Below are 22,238 nucleotides of genomic sequence, written 5' to 3'. Positions count from 1 at the left end.
GCGCCCTCCTAGTAGATAATACAGGCTGACTGAATCTCTCTTTTTGGAGCAGTTTCCGAATCTCCTGGACTATGGATATTCGATAGGTAGCAACCTGATTATTCTTGGAGATTTCAACTTTCACTTTGTCTCGGAAATCCAAACACATCAAACCTCATAATTTCATTAATGTTTTCAACCTCAGTCAGTCAGTTAACCAACCCACCCATAAACATGGTCATATTTTAGACTGGATTCTTCATAGACCTGATGATATTATACGGTCCTCCCTGGTATCCAATGAACTTGCAACAGATCACCTCCGCATTATATACCATCTTTACGTATCAGTCCCTAAACCCACCCGTATCTGCTACTAAGAGAAACCTCTGTATGATATATAGAACCAAACTAATGTATGACATCCAAACAAATCTAACAACTTGCTTACCTCCTACAGCAGAAAAACTCGATAGTTGCCTGCGTTCATTGCTCGACAAACATGCCCCTGCTATCAAGTGCATAGTATCAATTCTAAAGTGTTCTCCATGGTGTAGCAGTGTTATTGACCAGCTGAGCACTGCTAAACGAGACCGCCGTAAAGCTGAGAGGCTTTGGCTTTCCACCAGACTCACTATTCATAACCAAATTTATAAAGCCGCTAAGAAGATTGTCACAAATATAGTCCATGCAGCGAAATCAGCCCACAACTCTACTAAGATCATGGAAAGTTTCAGCTGCAAAGAGCTTTTCGAGATTACTAACAAGCTAATGTCACGGAACAAATGTACACCACTTCCAACTACCTTCTCTTCAGTCGACCGTCCGGACATGTTTGCAAATTTCGTCCGTGACAAAGTACAAAACAACAGAGATAATATTGACACCACAATTTTAATTGACTCGCCGTCATCTTACAGTTGGGATACAGAGTTTCAGCGGCAGCCATTAGCAGTATTTGAACCTTACTCTATGGATTTTGTACGTACAATTCTGACAGAGAGGCCAGGAAGGTCATGTGAACTTGATCCAATTCCAACATCACTCCTGCTTGAGTGCTTAGATCCAGTTTTGCCTTCACTAACTGATGTTATTAATACCTCTCTCTCATCAGGGGAATTCCCATCATTATTCAATACTGCCAGTGTAAAGCTTCTGCTGCAGAAACCAACACTAGACCTTAACGATTTAAAGACGTACCGCCCAGTTTATAATCTCCCATTCGTATCAAAAATCTTCGACAAGGTTGTTCTATCATAACATGTATCTCATCTGAATTCAAACAGTCTTGTAGCAATGTACAATCTACATATCGCCATTGCCACATTACTGAAACTACTCTTCTAAAAGTAGTTAATGATATTCTCTCTGCTTTGGATAGCGGAAAGATTACAATCCTCACCCTTCTTGATTTGTCTGCAGCATTTGACACAATAGATCATAATATATTACTTCACCCTCTTCAGCATTTATTTGGCATTCGTGATACAGCCTTACTGTGGTTCAAGTTATACTTGGTCAACAGGACACAAATTGAGTCTGCAAATGGAATACACTCCAGTCCAGTTGATCTATGTTGTGGTGTTCCACAGTGGTCTGTTCTTGGACTTGTTTTCTTCATTATATACACTCAGCTGCTCTCAAGTGTCATAGGTCATCATCCAGTGTCTCACCAGTTGTATGCTGATGACACCCAACTACACAAATCTAGTCACCCAACTGAAGTTGATGCTAGCATCCCAGGTGTAGAGATGTGCATTTCTGATGTAAAATCTTGGATGATGTGTAACAAGCTGCAGATGGATGATGATAAAACTGAGGCCATTCTGATCACAACACAAAGACGTTCTCATTCACATCCTTTACCTCAAACAACAAATATCAGCAACACCAACATTAAATTCATACAATCAGCACGAAACTTAGGTGTTATTCTGGACAATACTCTCACATTGCACCAACATATCATGAATACATGCAAGGCTGCATATCTTGAGCTGAGACCCATAGCTCAATTCGCAAATATCTTTCAGTTGATACCACTAAAACACTTGTGTGTTCATTAGAACTTTCAAGAGTGCACTATTGTAACTCAATCTTGTCTGGTTCATCACAATATCTACTCCAGAAACTTCAAAATATTCAAAACACAGTTGCTAGGATCATACTTAGAGTACCATGATCAGAGCACACCTCCCCGCTGCCCTGTATCATACACTGGCTATCCATTCGATCCAGAATCAAACACAAAATATATTATCTGTGCTACCTTTCACTGACGGACTCTAGTCCAACATACCTATTCGACCTCACCCATGTGTACACACCATCAAGATACTTACGCTCCTCTTCCTTCAAGAGCGCTCTCAAAACTCACTTATTCCGACTGCATGAACAAACTTATTGACCTAATAATGTTTCCTACCTTAAATATTCTCAGCATGTTTTTCAAGTTTTCTAATTTCATGGTGTTTGTTTTTGTAATCATATCATTACATATGTTTTTTATATCCTAGGTGTCGTCTAATATTGTAAAACGCTCAAAGCTTCTGGAGATTAGGCGCTCTACAAAGTCCTCATTATTATTATTATTATTATTATTATTATTATTATTATTATTATTATTATTATTATTAAAGTGCAAGACTTTACCATTATTGTATTCTGCTACTCTGGGACAATAATTGAAATCGGTGAAGCGATCAAATATAACAAAATAGCATTAGTGACACCAGCATGCTATGAACTATCTTCAACAAAGTAATATTTTCTATCTGTATTGTAATAATAAAAATAAGGACACCAATTCAAAGTCCGTCATGCAGTTTAACAGATAAATAACCAGCAAATGACAATTGCTAAAGATAAGAAATAAACTGTTTTTAACAGTAAATATAGTTTCGCTCTTACCGCATATATAGAGTTGTTTTGATGTGCAGTAATTCAGTGAATAAACACATCTTCTTTGAACCATGAATATTATGAAAACTTTAGAAAACATTATTAAAGTAGTTGTGTGTTATTAGTTTATTCGTTACATTCTCCTTACCTAATCAGGCGTTATTGCGACGTTGTGATAAACACGTAGCTTTTTGTGAGTATAAATTGTATTGTATATTTACAGCCGCAGTTCATTTTAACACAACAAGGAACAGCTACTTTGAAAACCCTGACGATGCGTACGAAAATGTTTTACAGTTTGGAATGAATGGCGAGGCCTTTCCTAATGAAAATGTTTATGAAAACCGACCTATCGGAAGAAGTCAGCAACCACTGGTATGTAGATCTTTAGAAAACAGTATGCACTAATAGCGAATAGACCAAAAAGTGTAAAGATCGTTGATTTAAGGTTGAAGCCTACATTAGTTCTGAAACAATACGAATGTAGAAAGCAAAGTTCAGAATCCAAGGCTTTTAATGGCTCTTAATGGCAAAATAACATTTGCTGTCAACAATAATGCAAATAAAAAGCTGATATTTGGACATCTAAAGACATATTACAAGACGTGATGGACATTCACCGGTATCAGGATTCATGAATAGGACCTAATATATTTAACATAATTGCATCGTTTTAAACATGTAAGGATACGAAAGGAATGGTGTATTTTACTCAGATATTAAAAACTGTGGTAATTTACTCATACAGTAAAATGTATTCACTCAAATAGTGAAGAATGAGGTATTTTGCTCAAATCGTAAAATGATGTAACAAATGGATCAATATACAAAATATCTTTACAATCCCAAAAACACTGGCTATTACAAACCCCAAAATTAGCCCACGGCTAAAATTTAACTTGTATAGAGTTACACACTCCGTCACCAGCACACTTGACTACTAGTCATATTGGTCAATCAATCAGTCAGTATTTCAGGTCGTCACCGACCAACATTCAGTTCCGTGGTTAATCAGGTAATCAGTGCCCACCAATCATTCAGTAACGCCCGATCACCTGCTACTTGACCAGCAACACTGTTCACTTAGCTCTGTGGCTGGTATGGTTCAGCTTTACAGCTAATATGGTCAACTTTTATAGTTAGCTCTACAGCAGGTACCACGTCGATTCCGATCAGCTGAAAATACGTCTAACATCGTGTACTATGCAAGACGCGGGCATATACGATAAAAAATAATGACGTTATATACGGTAAGCTATACATATTACATTATCGGCACAATAATCACAAAACAATACACAGGTTCAGAATGCAACTTTATATTGCTAATATAAATCTCTTGCTAAGTCACAAACAAGAATAGAAAATATTTGCATTATACTACGTAAACCGAAGCAACATAGCGAACATACAAAAATAAAAGTGGAAGTACAATAGTTATAACTTATACAGAAAAAATTAATAAATAACTCACATATCTCTACAGGTGAAGGTGTGCAAGTCCTTAAAGTACTTGTTGACACTTCTTAGCCCCAACTCAGCCTATATAGCTGATTATGATTTTGAAGTGACACCCTGGTTTTCCAAAAATGTAATGCAAATGTAATTTCATTAGGGTTACTCTTTGTTTTGTTCGCCAAATTAAAGAGTATTAGTTATCCCACTAAAAGCTTGGGTAGTTATACTCTCTTCCCTTTGCCTGGGCTGGCAGTGGGCCTGATTTATATCCTACCTTGCTTAGAACTTAGGACTGTATTATTTATTTAGAACTATTGAGTGGAGGGGGGGGGGCTCTCCCTTAATTCCCACTGTTGATAATAACTGAGTTTACCTTTCCAGAGTCATTTTGTCCTTGTGTTGTGCAAATAGTGAGTGCTTTGTTTGTGTAGTGTACCCTTTGTTGTACGGACAGCAGCAGCAGGGGGGGCGAATCGGACATTTTGTCCAATCGTTATTTTGCTTAATTATTACTTTCTGCACTCAACGATCTAGTGTCGTCAGCGCCTGGTAAAAAAAAAAACGACGTCGTCGTCGAGGGGATCGTCCGGACGTCATTTGGTTTAATTAATACCTTCTGCGCGCCGATCCCCAGCGTCGTCAGCGTCCGGTAAGCACATCGACGACCGCGTTGATGTCATCGCCCCCCCTGCTGCTATGATCTTACAAACAGAGTGATCACTAACTCCTCCTCTTGCAGATCAATTAAGTTATTTGACTGATCGGTAAGTCTAAAATTAATTCTCGTTAAAAACCGATCATGGCATCGCATATAGACCGGATTAATCGGACTCTCAATGATCAAAAATCCCGGAGGGGCTGTTGGTGAAAATGAATAAAGGATATACCCCTGTTGAGCTTGATTTGATTGCTTGGTATCCACCTGGTAACTCCCTTCGATAACATCACACACCAGATTGATTGCTATCACCGATGCAATATTTACGTTGTATGGAGCAATATGCCTACCACCATCTCCGTTATCGTATCTGAGGATAGTTGATGGGGGGGGCGTCCGCGGGTGGATTCTTAGGCCATCCTAGTATGGTTCTTATTGAACTGTTATAAATATCAACCATATACCCCGGTGTGCTTATTTCAATCGTCGACGATAACGTCGGTTCATGAACCGTAATAGCGATTTTTGATTCTTTTCCTGTGATCGATTTTATCCTGCGTTGAAATTCCTTATTGATTTGTTCTATTTGGTATGACCCAGTTGGTATTGTAACCTCATTCCAGTCTGGGGTCCCATCGGGCTTATTTGTCCATGCAAAAACCAGCGAGTTATTAGGTTGTTGTCCGTTAAATGCGTCCGCTCGGATATTAGGCCAACTGTGATATACTCGCAATTTTGCCAGCGCTATTTCCTTCACTGGAACCGGCGACGGGAAGTTCACACTGAATTCTGGCTTCGTTGACGTTATCGATATCATATTTGTTTGTACCGGAGTGGTGTTCTCCGCGATCCGCTGAAGTAATTGAGACCCTTCGGGGTTCAGCGACATTATTATTATTCGTTGTTTTTAGTGTCTAATTTCAACAACCAGGTGGTTCCGGCTTCCAGTTGAAAATCCTCGATTTTTGACATCGCGGAGCTGTACAACTGGACCATCGTGGAGAATTCAACATCGGATATGAACAAATTATCAATCGACAACGAGATCAACCCGGATAATTTCGAGTACGCGTCGGATACTATTTGATGTTTTACTGTATACTCGTCGAGTTTTTTCTGAAAACACGATGATATCTTCCTAGTGATTGCGTTGGCGACTCCAGCAATTGTTGTCATCGCGGAGATAGCGATTGGAACAGCGATCGGGGCTATCGTGGTCACCGTGGATAAAATAACACCGGTACCGGCTACTATACCCGACACCGAGTACACGACCGCGTCGATGGCGGTTATTTTTCGGCGGTATTTTTTTATTTTTGCGCGGTATTGTTCGGAAAGCGTTTTCAAGTTCGCGGAGAATTCTTTTGCGGTATCGAATCGATATTGATGTGACGTCGGTGATACCTCTGATTCAATTACCCTGGTGGTCATTTTATTCTAAAAGAGCTAGTGTTTTTAATTACTTAGATTCGCTACAAATTCCACATACCATGTGATGTTTGCCCGGGCTAAATTTCCATCAACGGCATAAATTGTAAACTGTTCAGTTGCGTTCTTGTCTATAATTGTTGATATTGTATTGTTAAACCCGGATGAACTCGACGATAATATATTAAACTGCATCATTGAAATCAGTGTCAATCGATAAATGCCCTTAACAGTTGCGGTAGTATTTACTGTATTCTGTGTAGGAGTCCAATCGAATGATCCATGCCGAATTGTGTATACTGTGTTGATGATGTTTTCATGAGGGATTTTTATTTTTTCGAATTGCTCTGCTACTTTCGGTAGTCCGTCTTTAATCGCTTCAACATCAGTTCCGATTATTTCTATTCTCCGCAAATTCGCGTCTATATTATTCTTGTTCGCTGCAACCCTAGTAATGAGTATATCTATTTCCTGTATATGCGCGTCCACATTTTTTTTGTTCGCTGCAACCTTAGTAATGAGTGTATCTATTTCCCGTGTATGCGCGTCCACATCTTTTTTGTTCGCTGCAACCTTAGTAATGAGTGTATCTATTTCCCGTGTATGCGCGTCCACATCTTTTTTGTTCGCTGCAACCTTAGTAATGAGTGTATCTATTTCCCGTGTATGCGCGTCCACATCTTTTTTGTTCGCTGCAACATCAGTTTTGACTGTTTCTATTCTCCATTCATGCGCGTCTATATTATTCTTGTTCGTCACAATATCAGTTTTGATCGTTCCTATTCTCTGTTCATGCACGTCTATACTTTTTTTATTCGCTACAATATCAGTTTTGATCGTTTCTATTTCCCCTGTATGCGCGTCTATATTTCTTTTGTTCGCTGCAACATCAAGTTCGATTGTTTCTATTTCCCCTGTATGCGCGTCTATATTCCTTTTGTTCGCTGCAACATCAGTTTTGATTGTTTTTATTTCCTGTCCATACACGTCTATATTTCTTTTGCTCGTTGCAACATCAGTTTTGATCGTTCCTATTTCCCCTCTATACACGTCTACACCCTTTTTGTTCGCTTCAATATCAGTTTTGATTGTTCCTATTTCCTGTGTATGCGCGTCTATATTCCTTTTGTTCGCTTCAATATCAGTTTTGATCGTTCCTATTTCCCCTGTATGCGAGTCTACATTATTTATGATCGTTGCAACATTAGCGCCGATTATTTCTATTTCCCGTTCATGCACGTCTACACTCCCTTTGTTCGCTGCAACATCAGTTTTGATTGTTTTTATTTCCTGTCTATACGCAGTGATATCATTTATAGTTGTTGTGATTTCATCCAGCTTGGTATTTTTTTTACCAAAGAATTTATCAAAGTTGTCATCGATCCTGTTAACATTTTTTCGTAACGTGTAAAATTGGCCCGACAGCGTTGTAAACTCCGAAATAGTATTTTTTATTGTTGCAAGATTCGGTTCGGTTACCGTCGGGGTCCCGAAAAAACTAGCGGTAGTGAGTTGTATATCGGTGACAGATTTTTTCACCTGCGCGTCAAGTTCGGTCACCGATCTATTCAACCTTATAAAACCGTCTTTGACTAATGTTATCGTCGACAGATGTTCACCCGGCTTGAGTCGTCCGTCGCTGGTATACAGCGCGATAGTGTCCTCGGCGGCATCACGCCGTCGTGTTAAAACGTCATTCAGCGACACATTACTGGATTTCAGTTTACCCTGGCGGTCTTGAAATACAACTATTTCGCCCGGGTCAACATTGGTTAAATTTAACGTATCAGCGATTTCATCCTCGATTAGTTTTTTTATGTCATCGGTGGCGGGCGTTTCCGTGGATCCTTTCAGCGCCGAAATAGGTCGTCCCCAAATAGCAATCATCGTTATTGTAAAAAAAAAACAGCGTTTCTAATTAACCCGCCGGGCCTCTACGACCCCACTAGTGTATTCGTTTACAACCACATGAGGTGGTTTTCGCGATGATGAAATCGCCGCGAGTACGTTCAATACTTCACGGCCGCATATCGGCGGGTCGCTTAACTGCTGTGTTGGCAGCGTGGAATAAAAAACCCGGGCTGAACACGCCCGGATATACCGCATAAACTCGTTCGGCGGGGCTAACCCGTATGAATCAAAATAGACGATCGCACGCGGATCAATCGCGTACGCAACCCAATGAGTTCCCGCTCCGGAGGACCCATCGAGGTTAATTATGCCGGTTTCAATATTCCTTGGTGCCGCCGGTAATTGATCCCTCATAAAAACACCTCTGAAGTTTTTTATCGCTAGCGCGTCTGCGGCGTCTATTAAATCAAAATTAGACATGGGAGTCATAGACTCAGGAGTCATAGACTCCCGAGTTAATAAACGGTTCCCGGTAGTCTTAGACCCTTTCCCGAGTACCATGAATACGGGGTCCCCGGTAGTCTTAGACCCTTTCCGGCTACGGATCGTTTTTTTTTATAGCCTTTCCCGGTTGCCTTCTTCAATGCCATCCCCGCCGCGGTACCAACGGCTCCTAACGCAGCCGCCTTAGCCACTGCTGGGGCCGCCGCGGCAATCAATGCCGGAATCGCGGCTAACAACGGAAATATCCCACCGGTCTTTTCCATGTCTTTGATCGCTGCGGCCGAGAAATCTATTTGAACACCCTTTTTATTCTTCATCGCATTATTGAAATGTTTTATTTGACGCGCCGTCAACGATATCTTATGATTACCACCTGCCATCTGCGACGGCTTCAGCGTTATTGTGGTCCCGCATTGTTTAGCCGACTTTGATCGTAATTTCTTGACTTGACCATCAGTCAACTCTACACTGACGACATTATACGACATTTTATTGTAAACGCGTTTGTGCTTTCAATTACATGTTTTCCACTGGTGCATCAATGATTCTCATTCGTCCACCAACACCTTCCAACAGCATTGATTTATCGCTGAGAATGACAGCAACCGCTCTATATTCGGCAATACCACCAGGACGTTGCACAGGAGCTCGGAAGTGTATATCAACGACGGATTGTCTCGTTAAATCAAGATGTTCCAACGAAAAATAATAAATCGGATACAGGTTTTTAAAATCAAGTTGTGATATTTGCAAACCAGTGTCGACGTTTTGATCACGACCCATATATGACAGCAATCGATGATACACACGTGCGATATGGTTGTCACCGTAATTGAGTTGTATATCCTCGGATGGTTCCTGCTGTCCGTTTATTCTCAACGAGACCTCATTGACACCGATTTGATCAAATATCATATGGCTGCGTTCTTGGGAGCCTAATCGCGCCTTATTCTGTAGCGCTACAAATATATGACGCGGGGCTGAAACACCCTGTTTGGATGCCAGGTGCCATGTAAATATACCATCCATATTATCCTCTTTAGCATCAGTGGTTACTGTGAGCCAACTCAACAGTGATTTACCACCTGTCTCCATGAATGAGAGTAATCGCTGTTCTGCGGTGATTGATGGGGTCATTACTGCCATCCACAATACTATATTCTTTATATTGACCTTACCGTCGGCAACACCAGCATCATGCCAGATTGCATCATTATCATTGCCCTTTCGCACGAGTACTACTGTATGCTTAGCCCCATAGATGACTTTTCTGACGTTTCTGCAGAATCCGAATATATGATGCAGTGGAATCGCGCATGAAAACTGTCGGCGTTGTCCTTGCAACATCCCTACTCGTGTTGCAAACCCTAGATTGTAATTAGTAATAACATTTATGACATCGAAGTTCCCAGCTGGTCTTACATACCCGGCCGGTGCTGGATCAACCGCGGTGGCATGTGTTGCCTTTACCCTAGAAAACTGATTGTGTTCAGCGTTATCGGTAGTATCCTTCGCAAACATCATAGACGGACCAGCCGACCTTGTATAATCATCTGAGTATCTCGCTAGCCCGATTATCGTCGTTGCAACATCAACATCGCGTTCTATTGATTCAATTTCTCGCCCGTCAATGAGATATTTTGCGCTCTCAAATAACGCCATTACGCCGTTGTTGACAAAACCAACTCGGATAGCCGGGTTGTTGTCGTATGGTGCATTATCGGCAGCATTTGTCACGAGTTCCCCCTCAATTTCGATAAACGCTTCACATGGCAGAAAGTATCTACTGGTATCTTGGACTTGAAGTTCAATTCGCGATCGTAGATTCGGTTGCGTTGCATAATAAGAATAATATTGATAATCACGGACAGAATCATCCCTGCGCACTGGGGCATCCATATCAAACGCGGGATCAGCGGTTCGCGCAAACATTTCTATTATTTATCATGTTGATATTTTCAATTGCGATTTTTTCGTCGTAGACCACTTCCCGCTATCGCGTTCATGAGCGCGTTAGTGGATGACTCAGCCGCCAACGACTCTAGTTTTTCTTCCACGGCGTTATTTATTACTTTACTGACATTTGCAGGCATCACCGTCGTTGATGGCATCACCGGTGGTTTCTGTTTTTTTCTCCTCACCAACGACATTAGTTTGTCCTTTGCTGCAGAAAGCGCCTTTCCGGCAACGTCTCCAATAGCACTAATACCCTTATCACGAATAACATCAATAGCCTTCATTCCTAATTGTTTGGCTAACGGCGCTACTTTTGGAGCCATTCTTGTAAATAACCCCGCAATGGTGCTACCGAGACCATCTCCATAGTACGCGCGGTAAACAGGCAATCGCGAGTTTACCACGTAGACGAGTACTGGTTTATCGTGGTTGTAGTGTATGATCATCTTTATTATAAAAACACCGGTTTTTCAATTAGTGATTGTGATCACCCCCCCCCTTCCCACCGCCGTGTGGAAAACCGGAATAAATTTTATCAAAATTTCCTGGGGTTTTTGCCCTCGATAAAAATCCGGTTTTTTCTTGATTTCTAGTCATTTTTTGTTGCCTATAGTCGTTTTTTTTTCGATTTTTCAGCAAAAACATCGATTTTCTCTAAATGATTTCCTGGGGTTTTTGCCCTCATAAAACGACCAAAAACGGTCAGAATTAACAAAACGATAATTTTTTTAATCATCCACGAGTTCGTCTATGAGCGTTCGATACGCACTAACGTCCATGATACCGCCCGTAAATAACCGCTTGCAAATATCAGCGGCCTCATTGATTATTTCCGGAGAGTTATTTCCGGCTCGTTTTCCTCCGATTAGTACCTCTAGCCGTGATATATCACTGAGAACACTGTTAGGACAGGTAACGCCGTAGGATTCTTTACCAACAGAGTATCCTTTTCCTTTTTTTGGTATTCTACTTTTTACTTTATTGTGGAATGCGTCATAATCGGGGGCATCACCACGTAGTAATACTTTTTCATGTTTACTCGCTAAATACACTATTCTTGTCCAATCCTTTAACGACTTTATATTTTTCTCGTAACCGCTATTGATATGCTCCTTATCTCGTATGCTCTTAGCAAAATTGTTGACAGTAAAATCAATTAATTCTTCCCCCCTGCTGCTGAGGTCTCTAATTTGATCTATTGTGCTCTTCTTGAGTACATTACTGGGTATACCCTTCTTTTTTTCTTCTTCTGGTATTTCTTCTTCTGGTATTTCTTCTTCTGGTATTTCTTCTTCCGGTTCTCTTGCGGTGGCGCCTGGTTCTTCTTCGTCGGCCATTGTAACATAGGGTTCTTGTGGGTCCATTATAGCGAGTGGTGGTGGCCTCCGTGTTGCAGCGGCCGCTAGTGTTTCTAAAGACCTTTTTGTTTGTTTTGTCTCCGCCGCTATCTTTTCAAGCGCATCGAGGACGGGTACAGTTACCGCCGTAACATCTTTGGTCGCTTTAGTTACCGGGGCAAAGAGTTGTTCGCTTCCAACAGTAAAATCGGTTTGTAGTTGCTGCCGCGTTTGAAGTTGTTCTCGGACCCTGTCTCGTAACGGTATGAACTTTCTAAGCGCTGCTAGCCGCTCTCTGGCTAGCCGAGTAGTAAGTGATTCGCCTACCATTATTGCAATTGCGAAGCAATTTCTAATTTCCCGCCGAGTGTACCATCGGGGGCTCCACGGAGTTTTCGTCTATAATCCTTCTAATGTTTTTGATTTTGCTAGAAATCTCCCGGCGTCGTTCATAAACACGTCCGAGTTTTTTTCGTATTATTTCAACGGCAGTAAATAGTCCAATGAATGCATTTGCGTCATTGTGGTACAAGTTTTCATTGATCGTATGTTGTAATCGTTTTATAAAAAAATACTCGCGGGCCAGGGTAAAACGCCCCCGTTTCGATTGTTCGTTAATAATTTCATAATCAGATAATATTTTTTCACTGTCGAGACCATCAGATAATTCAATTCCTTGATTTTTTAATTTTGAAATCTCGGCTAATATATTATTGATGTCTTCGATATTCATTATTCTTATAGAACATCTTGTTTTTAAATAAAAAAAAATGAAACCCCGTGTATCGATCCCGAGGTGTTCATACTTTGTTTTCTTCCGGAATGGACAATTTATTGTCATGGCGACTTCGTCAGCGCCATAGGCGCCGGTGACTTCGTATTTACATATGAAAATCGAATTCTATGCCCGGTCTTTTTTGAGATTGCTGTTTGATATACTCGTTCTGCTACTTTTCGTATTGAGGCGATACAAATGTCAAAGTATCTACTGGCTTCATTCATCGACTGAAATATTTTTTCCTCGTGAGTTGTTGTATCAAATGACTTTACGGGTTTTGCTTTCTTTGGGTATTTACCGGTTTGGTCTTTTTTGGTATTTTGACTTTGAGAGATAGCTTGCAAGTTTATAAGACAATTATCAGTCTTATTATTATTAATATGATCAATCACAAGTCCATTTTCGATTAATCCGTGAAAACATTCATAGATGATTCTGTGAACAAAATATGTCTTCTTTCCAGCACCAAATTGCAAATACCCGTGATTATTTACGGTACCAACCGGCTTCTTCAGTTTGCGGTTTCTAACAATGCCGTCGCGAGATGCCTCGTAACTGACGAGCACAGGATGCGGCTGAAATTCTTGGTCCATTTATATAATAATACTATTTGTCTAATTTATTATTTGGTTTAATTATAAACCTTTCAACATAGTCTTGGGGGGTTTTGATGACGAAGTCAGCGGTGGGGTCAATGACGGCGTTTTTAATTCGCTTGTCATAATAGCGTTTTAGTTCCCTGTATCGCTTTCCGCCACAATTAATACACAACTGCGATTTTCCTCTTACACCGACGTGGCAAACCAAGCACGGGAGGGGGCCAAGAGAACCATTACGAACGCTTTGTAAATGATATCCGCAGAATTCACCTCTACATGATTTATTGCACGGGGTTGTCGACCCAATCATCAACCATTTGCAGTGATTCATTATACTATATTCTTTCATTTAAATACTTGTTTTAATTATATGGATGAGTTCGAGAGATTAGCAGCAATTAAGCCCTGGAAAAATATTAAGTTCAATCTCGATAGAGTCCTCAAGGACGCACCAAAAGCGTTAATAAACGATAGAACCCTGTTGAGTAAAATACGCGATTGTATCGATGAATTCAAGCGTGATGGCGCATCTCATAGTTGGTCAACATTTCGAATTGATGGCGTTGTTGATGCTACCATGAACGACAACCGCGCAGCAACGATAATATCACAACTTGACGGTAAAAGGTATTTCTTCAGAGTAAAATTCATTGTCCGGGTGGAATCAGGTAATTGGATCATACGTGATAAATTTGAACCGGTTCTCAGCGACAAGAAAACAGTCACTGTCAGCCGCGACTCCAAGCCGGGGTTGTTAACCGGAATTGACAGACCATACTATGAACGAGCGTATCCTGAAACAGCAGTTGTTTATGGAATATACCCGTTAAATAAGAAACCTGATATCGGAAAACTGAAACCAATGAAACAGTCAACGGGGATAAATTGTGTAGCAGAACGAGTAATAGAGCATTTTACAAATGCATGTCGAGGAAACAAATTGACTGATTTACGACGTAGCAAAATCAACCAGTGGGAACTAACCGTAAAAGAGCGTGGAGCAACCATCAGCGACATAGCGAGATTAGAAACATCGCTGAGATTTCCAATAACCGTTACAACGATAACCGGTGAAGTATTATACGAATCGAAGTACAAATCGAAGGGAGCCCCAATCAAAATTATTGATCATAACGAACACGCATGGACGCCCGCGATCACAATATTTCCACGGGATAGAACAGTAAAGTATATCCCGGGGGAATGCCTGGAAGAGAACGGTTTTCTCGCGGAGAGGAAACTATTTGATGCTATTGTTGCCTACTTGTGTAAAAACGACCCTGTATCAGTGTGGTTACTTCGCAGCGCTGATACTTTTGATCAGTTTGTAAGACCAAACGGTGAATTATACCGCACTGAAGCATTTCACAGCAGGATGAAAAAAACCGCCATAGAATTTGAGGAGCATGATGAACAACTGCTAACAAATTGTTTTACGATTCCATCGGTTGCGGCTCATGTTGCAGCGAGGAAAAATGCGTGGAGCCCAACGCGCAAGGAATTTCTACCGGATGTACAATCCAGTTGTTTGGAGTATTATCACGGTGGACTATGGAACACTGAATACAACCGCGACGCTATGATTTCCGTTGATATGGTTGCCTGTTATCCAGCGAGTTTTCTCGGGTATGGATCCGCCGCTGAGTACTTTAGACGATTTGGACACCCCAGACATGAAATGACTCGTGTTGCTATTAATGGACCACTGCCTGATTTTGATTTAACTCGATTCGCTCGCATAGTATCATTTGAGTTCGCGGGAGGACTTCATCGCTGTTGTTATATTTGGATCGGTAGACACATGGCTGAAAAGAAGTGGTTGCCAATAGCGCTGCTACGGTATATGATTGATTGTAGCATGCTAGTTTCGTTGATTGTCAGTGACGCGATTATATCATACCGGGCACAGACTGAAGTCTGGTTACCAGAACCGGAGCGTCTAGATAGCATAATTGACGAGTCCAGAAAACACATCGATGCCGACGAGGAATATATCGTCGAATGGTCCAGGAGGATATTTAACCAACGAAACCACGAGACAAAAGATCTCGGTAGAAGAATAATCGGTAAGTTCACACAAGGTGGAAAAAACTGCGATTACAAACGATATTGCTCACGGCTGATTATAGATGACGCAGAATATGATTTCGTAATCAAGGACGCAGTGGCAAAAAATAGATGCGTGAACTGCGAAACAGCTTTCTTGTCCAATGGAACAAAGTTGGGTACAGTTGTTACCTACAGCGATGGAGACAGCCCGGCATACCCGCATTTGAGGGCGTCTATGCTGGGTTACGCCGCTATCAATTTATTCTCGATGATAAATAGATTCCCCGACACCGCGGTTAGAGTAGCCGTTGATTCGTTTTATGTTAACGTAGCGTATAAGGAAAACGTAGCCGGGTTTACTAGTCCGGACGAGAGTTGGGGTACATGGAGAATTAAAAATGAAATACGACGCGATTATTCCCCGTCAGCAGATGTCACCGTTGAAAACAACTACTTACGCGGTGATAAATTGTCAGAATGGTCTAATGCACCATCGTGTTCTGATCCAATTTGTAGACACAAGACGGTTTATTTAAGCGGCTGTGGCGGGTCAGGAAAGACGACTCGGGCAATTGAATTATTTCGAACGCGGGCAAGTATAATCGTGCTTACACCGACCCATAGACTAGCGCGAGAGATAAAACAACGAAATGTTGACGCCGTTACTTATCACAGCTTTTTTCGATACAGCGGCGGTGAGTGGACTCCTGATCGAATGGGTGAAAAATTTATTCCCGACATTATCATCTGGGATGAGATATGTACTGTTTCGTTAGATACTTTACAAATGTTTCTTGAGTGGTTGCTGCGCGCGAATACAGCGGTAATCATGTGTGGCGACCATGGTCAACCACCACCATTTGTCGGCGAGGGTCCACATGATTGGTTAAAGGGTTTTGTGGACTATTATGAAGAAACCGATACTGATTACCGGGCACTTGATGAACAACTGCGCGGGGTTAAAAAATTAATCAGATTACAGCCGGATAGAATTCAATGTGAAATAATCCGCGAGGTGATTCCGGAAACGCCGTTAAATGAATTCTGGGAAACATGGAGACCAAACGATTTGATTGTAGCGAGCAGAAAGATAGTCAGAGACACACTTCAGCGGAAGTTGTTTACGTTGCATAAGGAAAAGTTTCCAACGCGTCCAGTGCCGTTATGTTATAGACCCGCGGATACACGGCGGCAGAACATTGAAGTTGAGATTCCAGCCCCGACAGCGTCGGGGACAAAAAAACAAATTCTCGTGCTGAATGATATCGTGCTCGTTGATATCAGCGTCGTTGAGGACGCGCTACGTGCTGATAAATCCCCGTGGACGCTAGGATACGCAACAACAATACATTCCTCGCAGGGACTAACCATCACGGACACAATTGTTTGGATGGTTGATAATCGCATCGAATGGTCGAATCTAGTCTATCTTGCAGTGTCCCGAGTACGGAGGATAAATCAGCTTCGAAGAATTGTTATTGACGGAGTCAGTGACGGAGTCACCAACGACAACGACATCATCGATACAAGCGTCATTGATAGAAAACTCTCGGGTTACCGCCAACAGGATAAAAAAAAACAGCGGCGTTTTGATATTGATGCCGAATTAATAATTGCGTTACGACAACAACAGAATAATCACTGCGCGAGTTGTAATTGTATAATGAGTTGGCGCTATTCGGATAAAGACGCTCGCCAATTTACCGTGGACAGGATCGATAACAGTCTTGGTCATGTCAAAAACAATGTGAGATTGACCTGTCTTGAGTGCAATAGACGCAACGGCGCTAGTTAAGACCACGCGGGGGTAATTGAGTATCGTCAGGTATCACTTGTAGTTGCTCGCGTGTAAACCCTCGCTGTGGGGCAGTTGAATCCAGTCTATAGATCGGTGGTCTACCAGTTGATCGTGTTATCGTTGATATGTTATGTGTGGTAACACTCCAGATAGGATCAGTAGCTCTTTTTTTACCGCCTTCAAGCTCTCCTGGTTCATATAGATATCTAACAGCGACGTCGCCGAGAATCGGCTTGGAAACGCTATCTATTTTTGATCTTCCGGGTATATACTCGTATTTGATCGCGTCGCTGGGCTTCATGCTGATTGCTCGGGTAATCTCGTTATTTAACGCTGCAATTACGCCTGGCAACCTTTTAACCCATTCACGAGATCGTTTTTCTTGGATGAATTCCTTCGCGTATTGATATCCAAATAACCGTTCAGCAACAGTCCGATTGAATCGCTCAACAATTGCCTGATCACGATGTAGCGCAGTATGACCTCGTCGTACCGCGACGTTATGATGTTTCAGCGTTGATAAAACAGCGCCGCGAAATTCACTACCAGGATCAACTTGTAATAGATTTGGCCAGCGCAGAGGACCTCTTCGATAAATTCTTTCAAACGCATCGGATACTTCAGTTGCTGACTTTGTTTTTAACGGTTCCGCTTGTTTATATCGACTCGCAACATCAACTACGGTTAGCGCGTATTTGTAACCGTTGTCATGCGGCAGAAATAGTATATCAGCCTGATGAACTTCATTAGGTACGCTGACATCAAAGCGCGAGAAGTTGATTTGTTTAGGCGGTGGTAGATAGATTTGCCATATAGCCTGTTTGGATAACCAATTAGCCGCAGTGGCCTTTGTTACCTTTGCAGCGCTTGCGAGTTTACCAATTGCGGCCTTCCCCTTCCAGTATCCTCTCGGAGAATAATAGATGGATTCCATATTGTTATTAATTACCAGCACCCACCATTAATTTACCTTTCATAGCCGTTTTTACCAACCATGAGGCCAATTTTTCTTTGACGGATTTATCAGGAATAGCATTTAGCGCGTGAATTAATTTTACGTCCGCGATATGACGCTGTTGCAGATCGCTACTTTTGTAAGCAACATCATGAGCATGACACGCCTTATCGATAGCGTTTATTGGATACTCACCGGGTTTGGGCTGATTTTGATCATCGAGTCTGATATCTAATCGCGTTCCGGGGCCACAGTAGCTATATCCTGGGAGGTGTTTTTCTCCTGGATACTTTGCCCACGGGGCTCCGGGGAGTTTTGATAACTTGGCTGCAATATCACCTCCTCGCTTTTTTTTAAAACATCTCCGGGTCTAATAGAAATAAATCTAAATTTCTTTGTACCGCATTGTACACACTTACCAGTAAGCGCCGATCTGTTATTTTTTGTTGTAGCGGTTGTCATATCATTTGTGCCAGTACGTACTCTACACTTTACACAATATAGATCCATAATTTATGTATAGAGACATGAATATAATTGATTTTTCGGCGACTAAAACAAGAGAACCAGTTAAGCATGTTGCAGCGTTACCAAACTCGATCCGGATGATTATCATCGGACCATCTGGATCCGGCAAGACGCAATTACTACTTAATTTAATAATGAGATGGATGAAGTGGGATAAGTTGTATTTGGTTGCTCCTAGCGTAGATGATCAACGATGCTACGAGGTGTTGAAAGATTTCAACGAGAATGCATCAGCGATCGCTAAAAAAAATGTCATTGAGTTTATTACGGATATCAATGATGCGCCAGGTATCGATGATATTGATGGCGACGTTAACAATCTAGTCGTGTACGATGATGTTATGTTAGACAATCAAAAAAACCCAGCTAGGATATTTTCCAGAGGCAGGCATAAAAACACTGACGTGATATATGTCACTCAACGATACACTCAGATTCCAAAAGTAATCAGAGACAACTGTAATATTCTTGCTGTATTCAACGGCGTTGATACACACACGCTACGAAATATTTGGCAGACATGGTGCGGCGGTGACATGGACTTTAATGTTTTTCGAAACTTTTTTAGTCATGCTCAGTCGACCCCACATGGATTTGTAACGATAAATTTACATGATCCTCGGACACGATATCGTATCGGACTTGACCAAATATTCGGTTAAATTACAAGTAGCCACTTAGCAGCAGGGGGGGCGATGACATCAACGCGGTCGTCGATGTGCTTACCGGACGCTGACGACGCTGGGGATCGGCGCGCAGAAGGTATTAATTAAACCAAATGACGTCCGGACGATCCCCTCGACGACGACGTCGTTTTTTTTTTACCAGGCGCTGACGACACTAGATCGTTGAGTGCAGAAAGTAATAATTAAGCAAAATAACGATTGGACAAAATGTCCGATTCGCCCCCCCTGCTGCTACAGCTCTATCTAGATCACATCTGTGCTAGTTGTTTTCCTTATCTTAAGAAAATAAATTTGGAATGAATATATTCAAGCCAAATAAAAATATTTTTTGTTTAAAATAATATGTCTAAATGATTTGTGTTGTGTTTGGTTTTTAGGATAGAGTTGATAAATATGCTTTTGCATACTGTTGTACAATTACATTGTTTTATTGTATGCATTGTATTATTTGTGATGTGCACCTTAGCGTCGAAACACGGATTTAAATTATGAAACCCACGGACGTGATGGAAAACTTTGGTTCTCTTACAAATAGTTCGCAATTCTGGCGGTATTTCTGATATGGGAGTATTGCAAAATTTGAATTTAAATTGGATATTAGAACTTTTATAAGAGTGTAAAATTTGAATGCTAGTTACGGAGCATTCTCGCGTAACCTCTCCTTCGAGTGTTCTTCTTATGGATGGCCTGGTTATATAGAGAGCCCTGTTTCTGTTTTCAGTTATTATTGGGAGAAAGGCTTCTGCTGTAGTTCACAGATCTTGTTGAGATAGAGGTGGCAAAGATGACTATACAGTAATCAATAAGATTCTCCACATCATGCGTTCTTTTCAAGATAGCTGACCTAGTGGCTTTTCCCATGAACTTCTATTATATTTGAGGGTAGTTGAAAGATTTCTTAGTAAATCATATATTTCTTCTTTTTTGTGCTCTTGATTTGTCTCTCATTTATGTATTCTTTTAGTGCATTGGTTTGTCTATATACTTCAATAGGTTTTTTTAATAGTTTTAATGAGTTTGTTGAATTTATGGATTCCCAGTCTGTTAGACATCAGAAACTTAAACCAATATAAATAGATACCGTATCAATATTTTATTGGACCACGTGTAATGTTTTCGAATCTATCAATAGAATTAGCTGTTTGTTTAAGTTTTAGATTTGGGATGCTCGTTCCTCCTTTTTTATATTTTAGTTTGCAGATGTTTCCATTCCATATGAAGCTGAGCATTAAGGATTCAACTTTTTTAATGTAACAAAGTTCAAAATCAGTTGTTATGAATTCATACCAAATTGAATTGTAAAGATTTTTGCAATCTGGGCTTTCCCAGTAAGTTTAAATGTTTAATTTTCCACGTTGTTATATGTTTTTGTATTTTATTTTTAATTTTGCGTAATATTTCGCCTAGATATTTACCTTTTACCTAGGAATTTGACTTCTATCCTATTTTTTCCGGATAGAGTCATGGATGATTTCCTCTCCAGTTGCCTATAAGTAGAACTTCTACTTTTTCATGATTTATTTGTGAACCTTAAGCAAGGCTGAAAAGGTTGTATTGTTTGATTAAATGTTGGTACGATTGATGTGTGGTGATGAAGTTGGAATAGTCGACAGTATGTTTAAAAGTTGTACATCCTCTTTTGATGTTTGTTACTTTTATTCCATGAACATTTTTTATCATTTTGAATTGCAGTGTTTAATGTTTCGATTCCCAGTACATACAAAAGCAATGACAAGGGGAACACCTGCCTAATAGATCTTTTGTCTGGGAAGGGTTGAAGTTTGGCTCCATTTGCCTGTGCCATTGATAGGAACGTTTTGCATAGAGTTTCGACCGATTGTATTAAATTGGGTCCAGAGCCGAATTTATGCAGAATATTCACATCAAAGTGTATTTCTATTCTCTCGATCTATTCTATCGCCTTATGTTGATGAAAGACAATTAGTGCACCTGGTACGTTCTTCGATTTCATATAATCTAGTATTGTTTTTATGTATAGTTCATTATTTTCAATGTCTCTTCCTTCTCCGCATGTTTGCTCTATATTTCAGATTTCTCCTAAAGTTGATTTTATTCTATTTGCCACTATTTCGCTTAATATTTTGTAATCTAGATTTAGTAAAGATATTGGTCTCCACTTTTTTAAAGTCAGTTGTCTCTTCTTTGTCTTTGCAGATTAAAGTTATACCTGTTAGTAGTAAAGTGGGTCACCCTAGGGCAATGGGACTTAGCATTAAAAAAAACCCTGGGTCACTCTAGGGACAATGGAAATTTAACATGGAGAAAAATCGTGGGTCACTCTAGGGACAATGGGAATTTAACATAGAGTTTGGGTCTGTCTAGGGACAAGGGAAATTAACATGGGAATAGAGTTTGGGCTTGTCTAGGGACAAGGGGAATTGAATATGGGACTTTTTTTTTTTTTTTTAAATTTTAAAAAAGGGGTAGGCAATTGAAAGGCTATCTCTTTTCGAGAGATATGGGGGCCCTGAAAAGGGCCTTTGGGTTTTCTTCTTCTTCTGCTTCTAATTTCTTCTTTTTCTCCACCAGGTTCTTATTTTATCTCCTACACTCTTTCTCTTCTTCTCTTTCTTTTTTTTCTCCTGCTCTTCTTCTTCTTCTCTTCCTCCTCTTCTTTCTTCCTCTTCTCATTTTCTTCTTCTTTTTCAATTTTTTCGTTCCATTTGCTTATTCTTATTCTTTCCTCTTCATCCTCCTTCTCCTCCTTTATCTCTTTCATGACACCACTAATCTTGTCCTTTACCTTTTTTAA

At 40.7% G+C, this 22,238-nt stretch overlaps 1 protein-coding gene across 1 annotated transcript in view; it reads left to right on the top strand.

Annotated features, from left to right (window-relative positions):
- LOC149795961 (contactin-2-like) overlaps positions 1-22,238 on the top strand; it is a 221,995-nt gene that overhangs the window by 151,093 nt on the left and 48,664 nt on the right. The window contains exon 11 of the mRNA XM_089963901.1: positions 3,104-3,255. Coding sequence (XP_089820027.1) covers positions 3,104-3,255 — 152 coding nt within the window. The remainder of the gene's footprint in view (positions 1-3,103; positions 3,256-22,238) is intronic.

This window comes from Sinohyriopsis cumingii, chromosome 7 (assembly GCF_028554795.1).
Source record: "Sinohyriopsis cumingii isolate HCF-2022 chromosome 7, ASM2855479v2, whole genome shotgun sequence".
In the NCBI taxonomy this organism is placed as follows: Eukaryota; Metazoa; Mollusca; class Bivalvia; order Unionida; family Unionidae; genus Sinohyriopsis; species Sinohyriopsis cumingii.
Note: the sequence above shows the minus strand (reverse complement) of the source record. Positions and strands in the feature narration are given on the sequence as shown.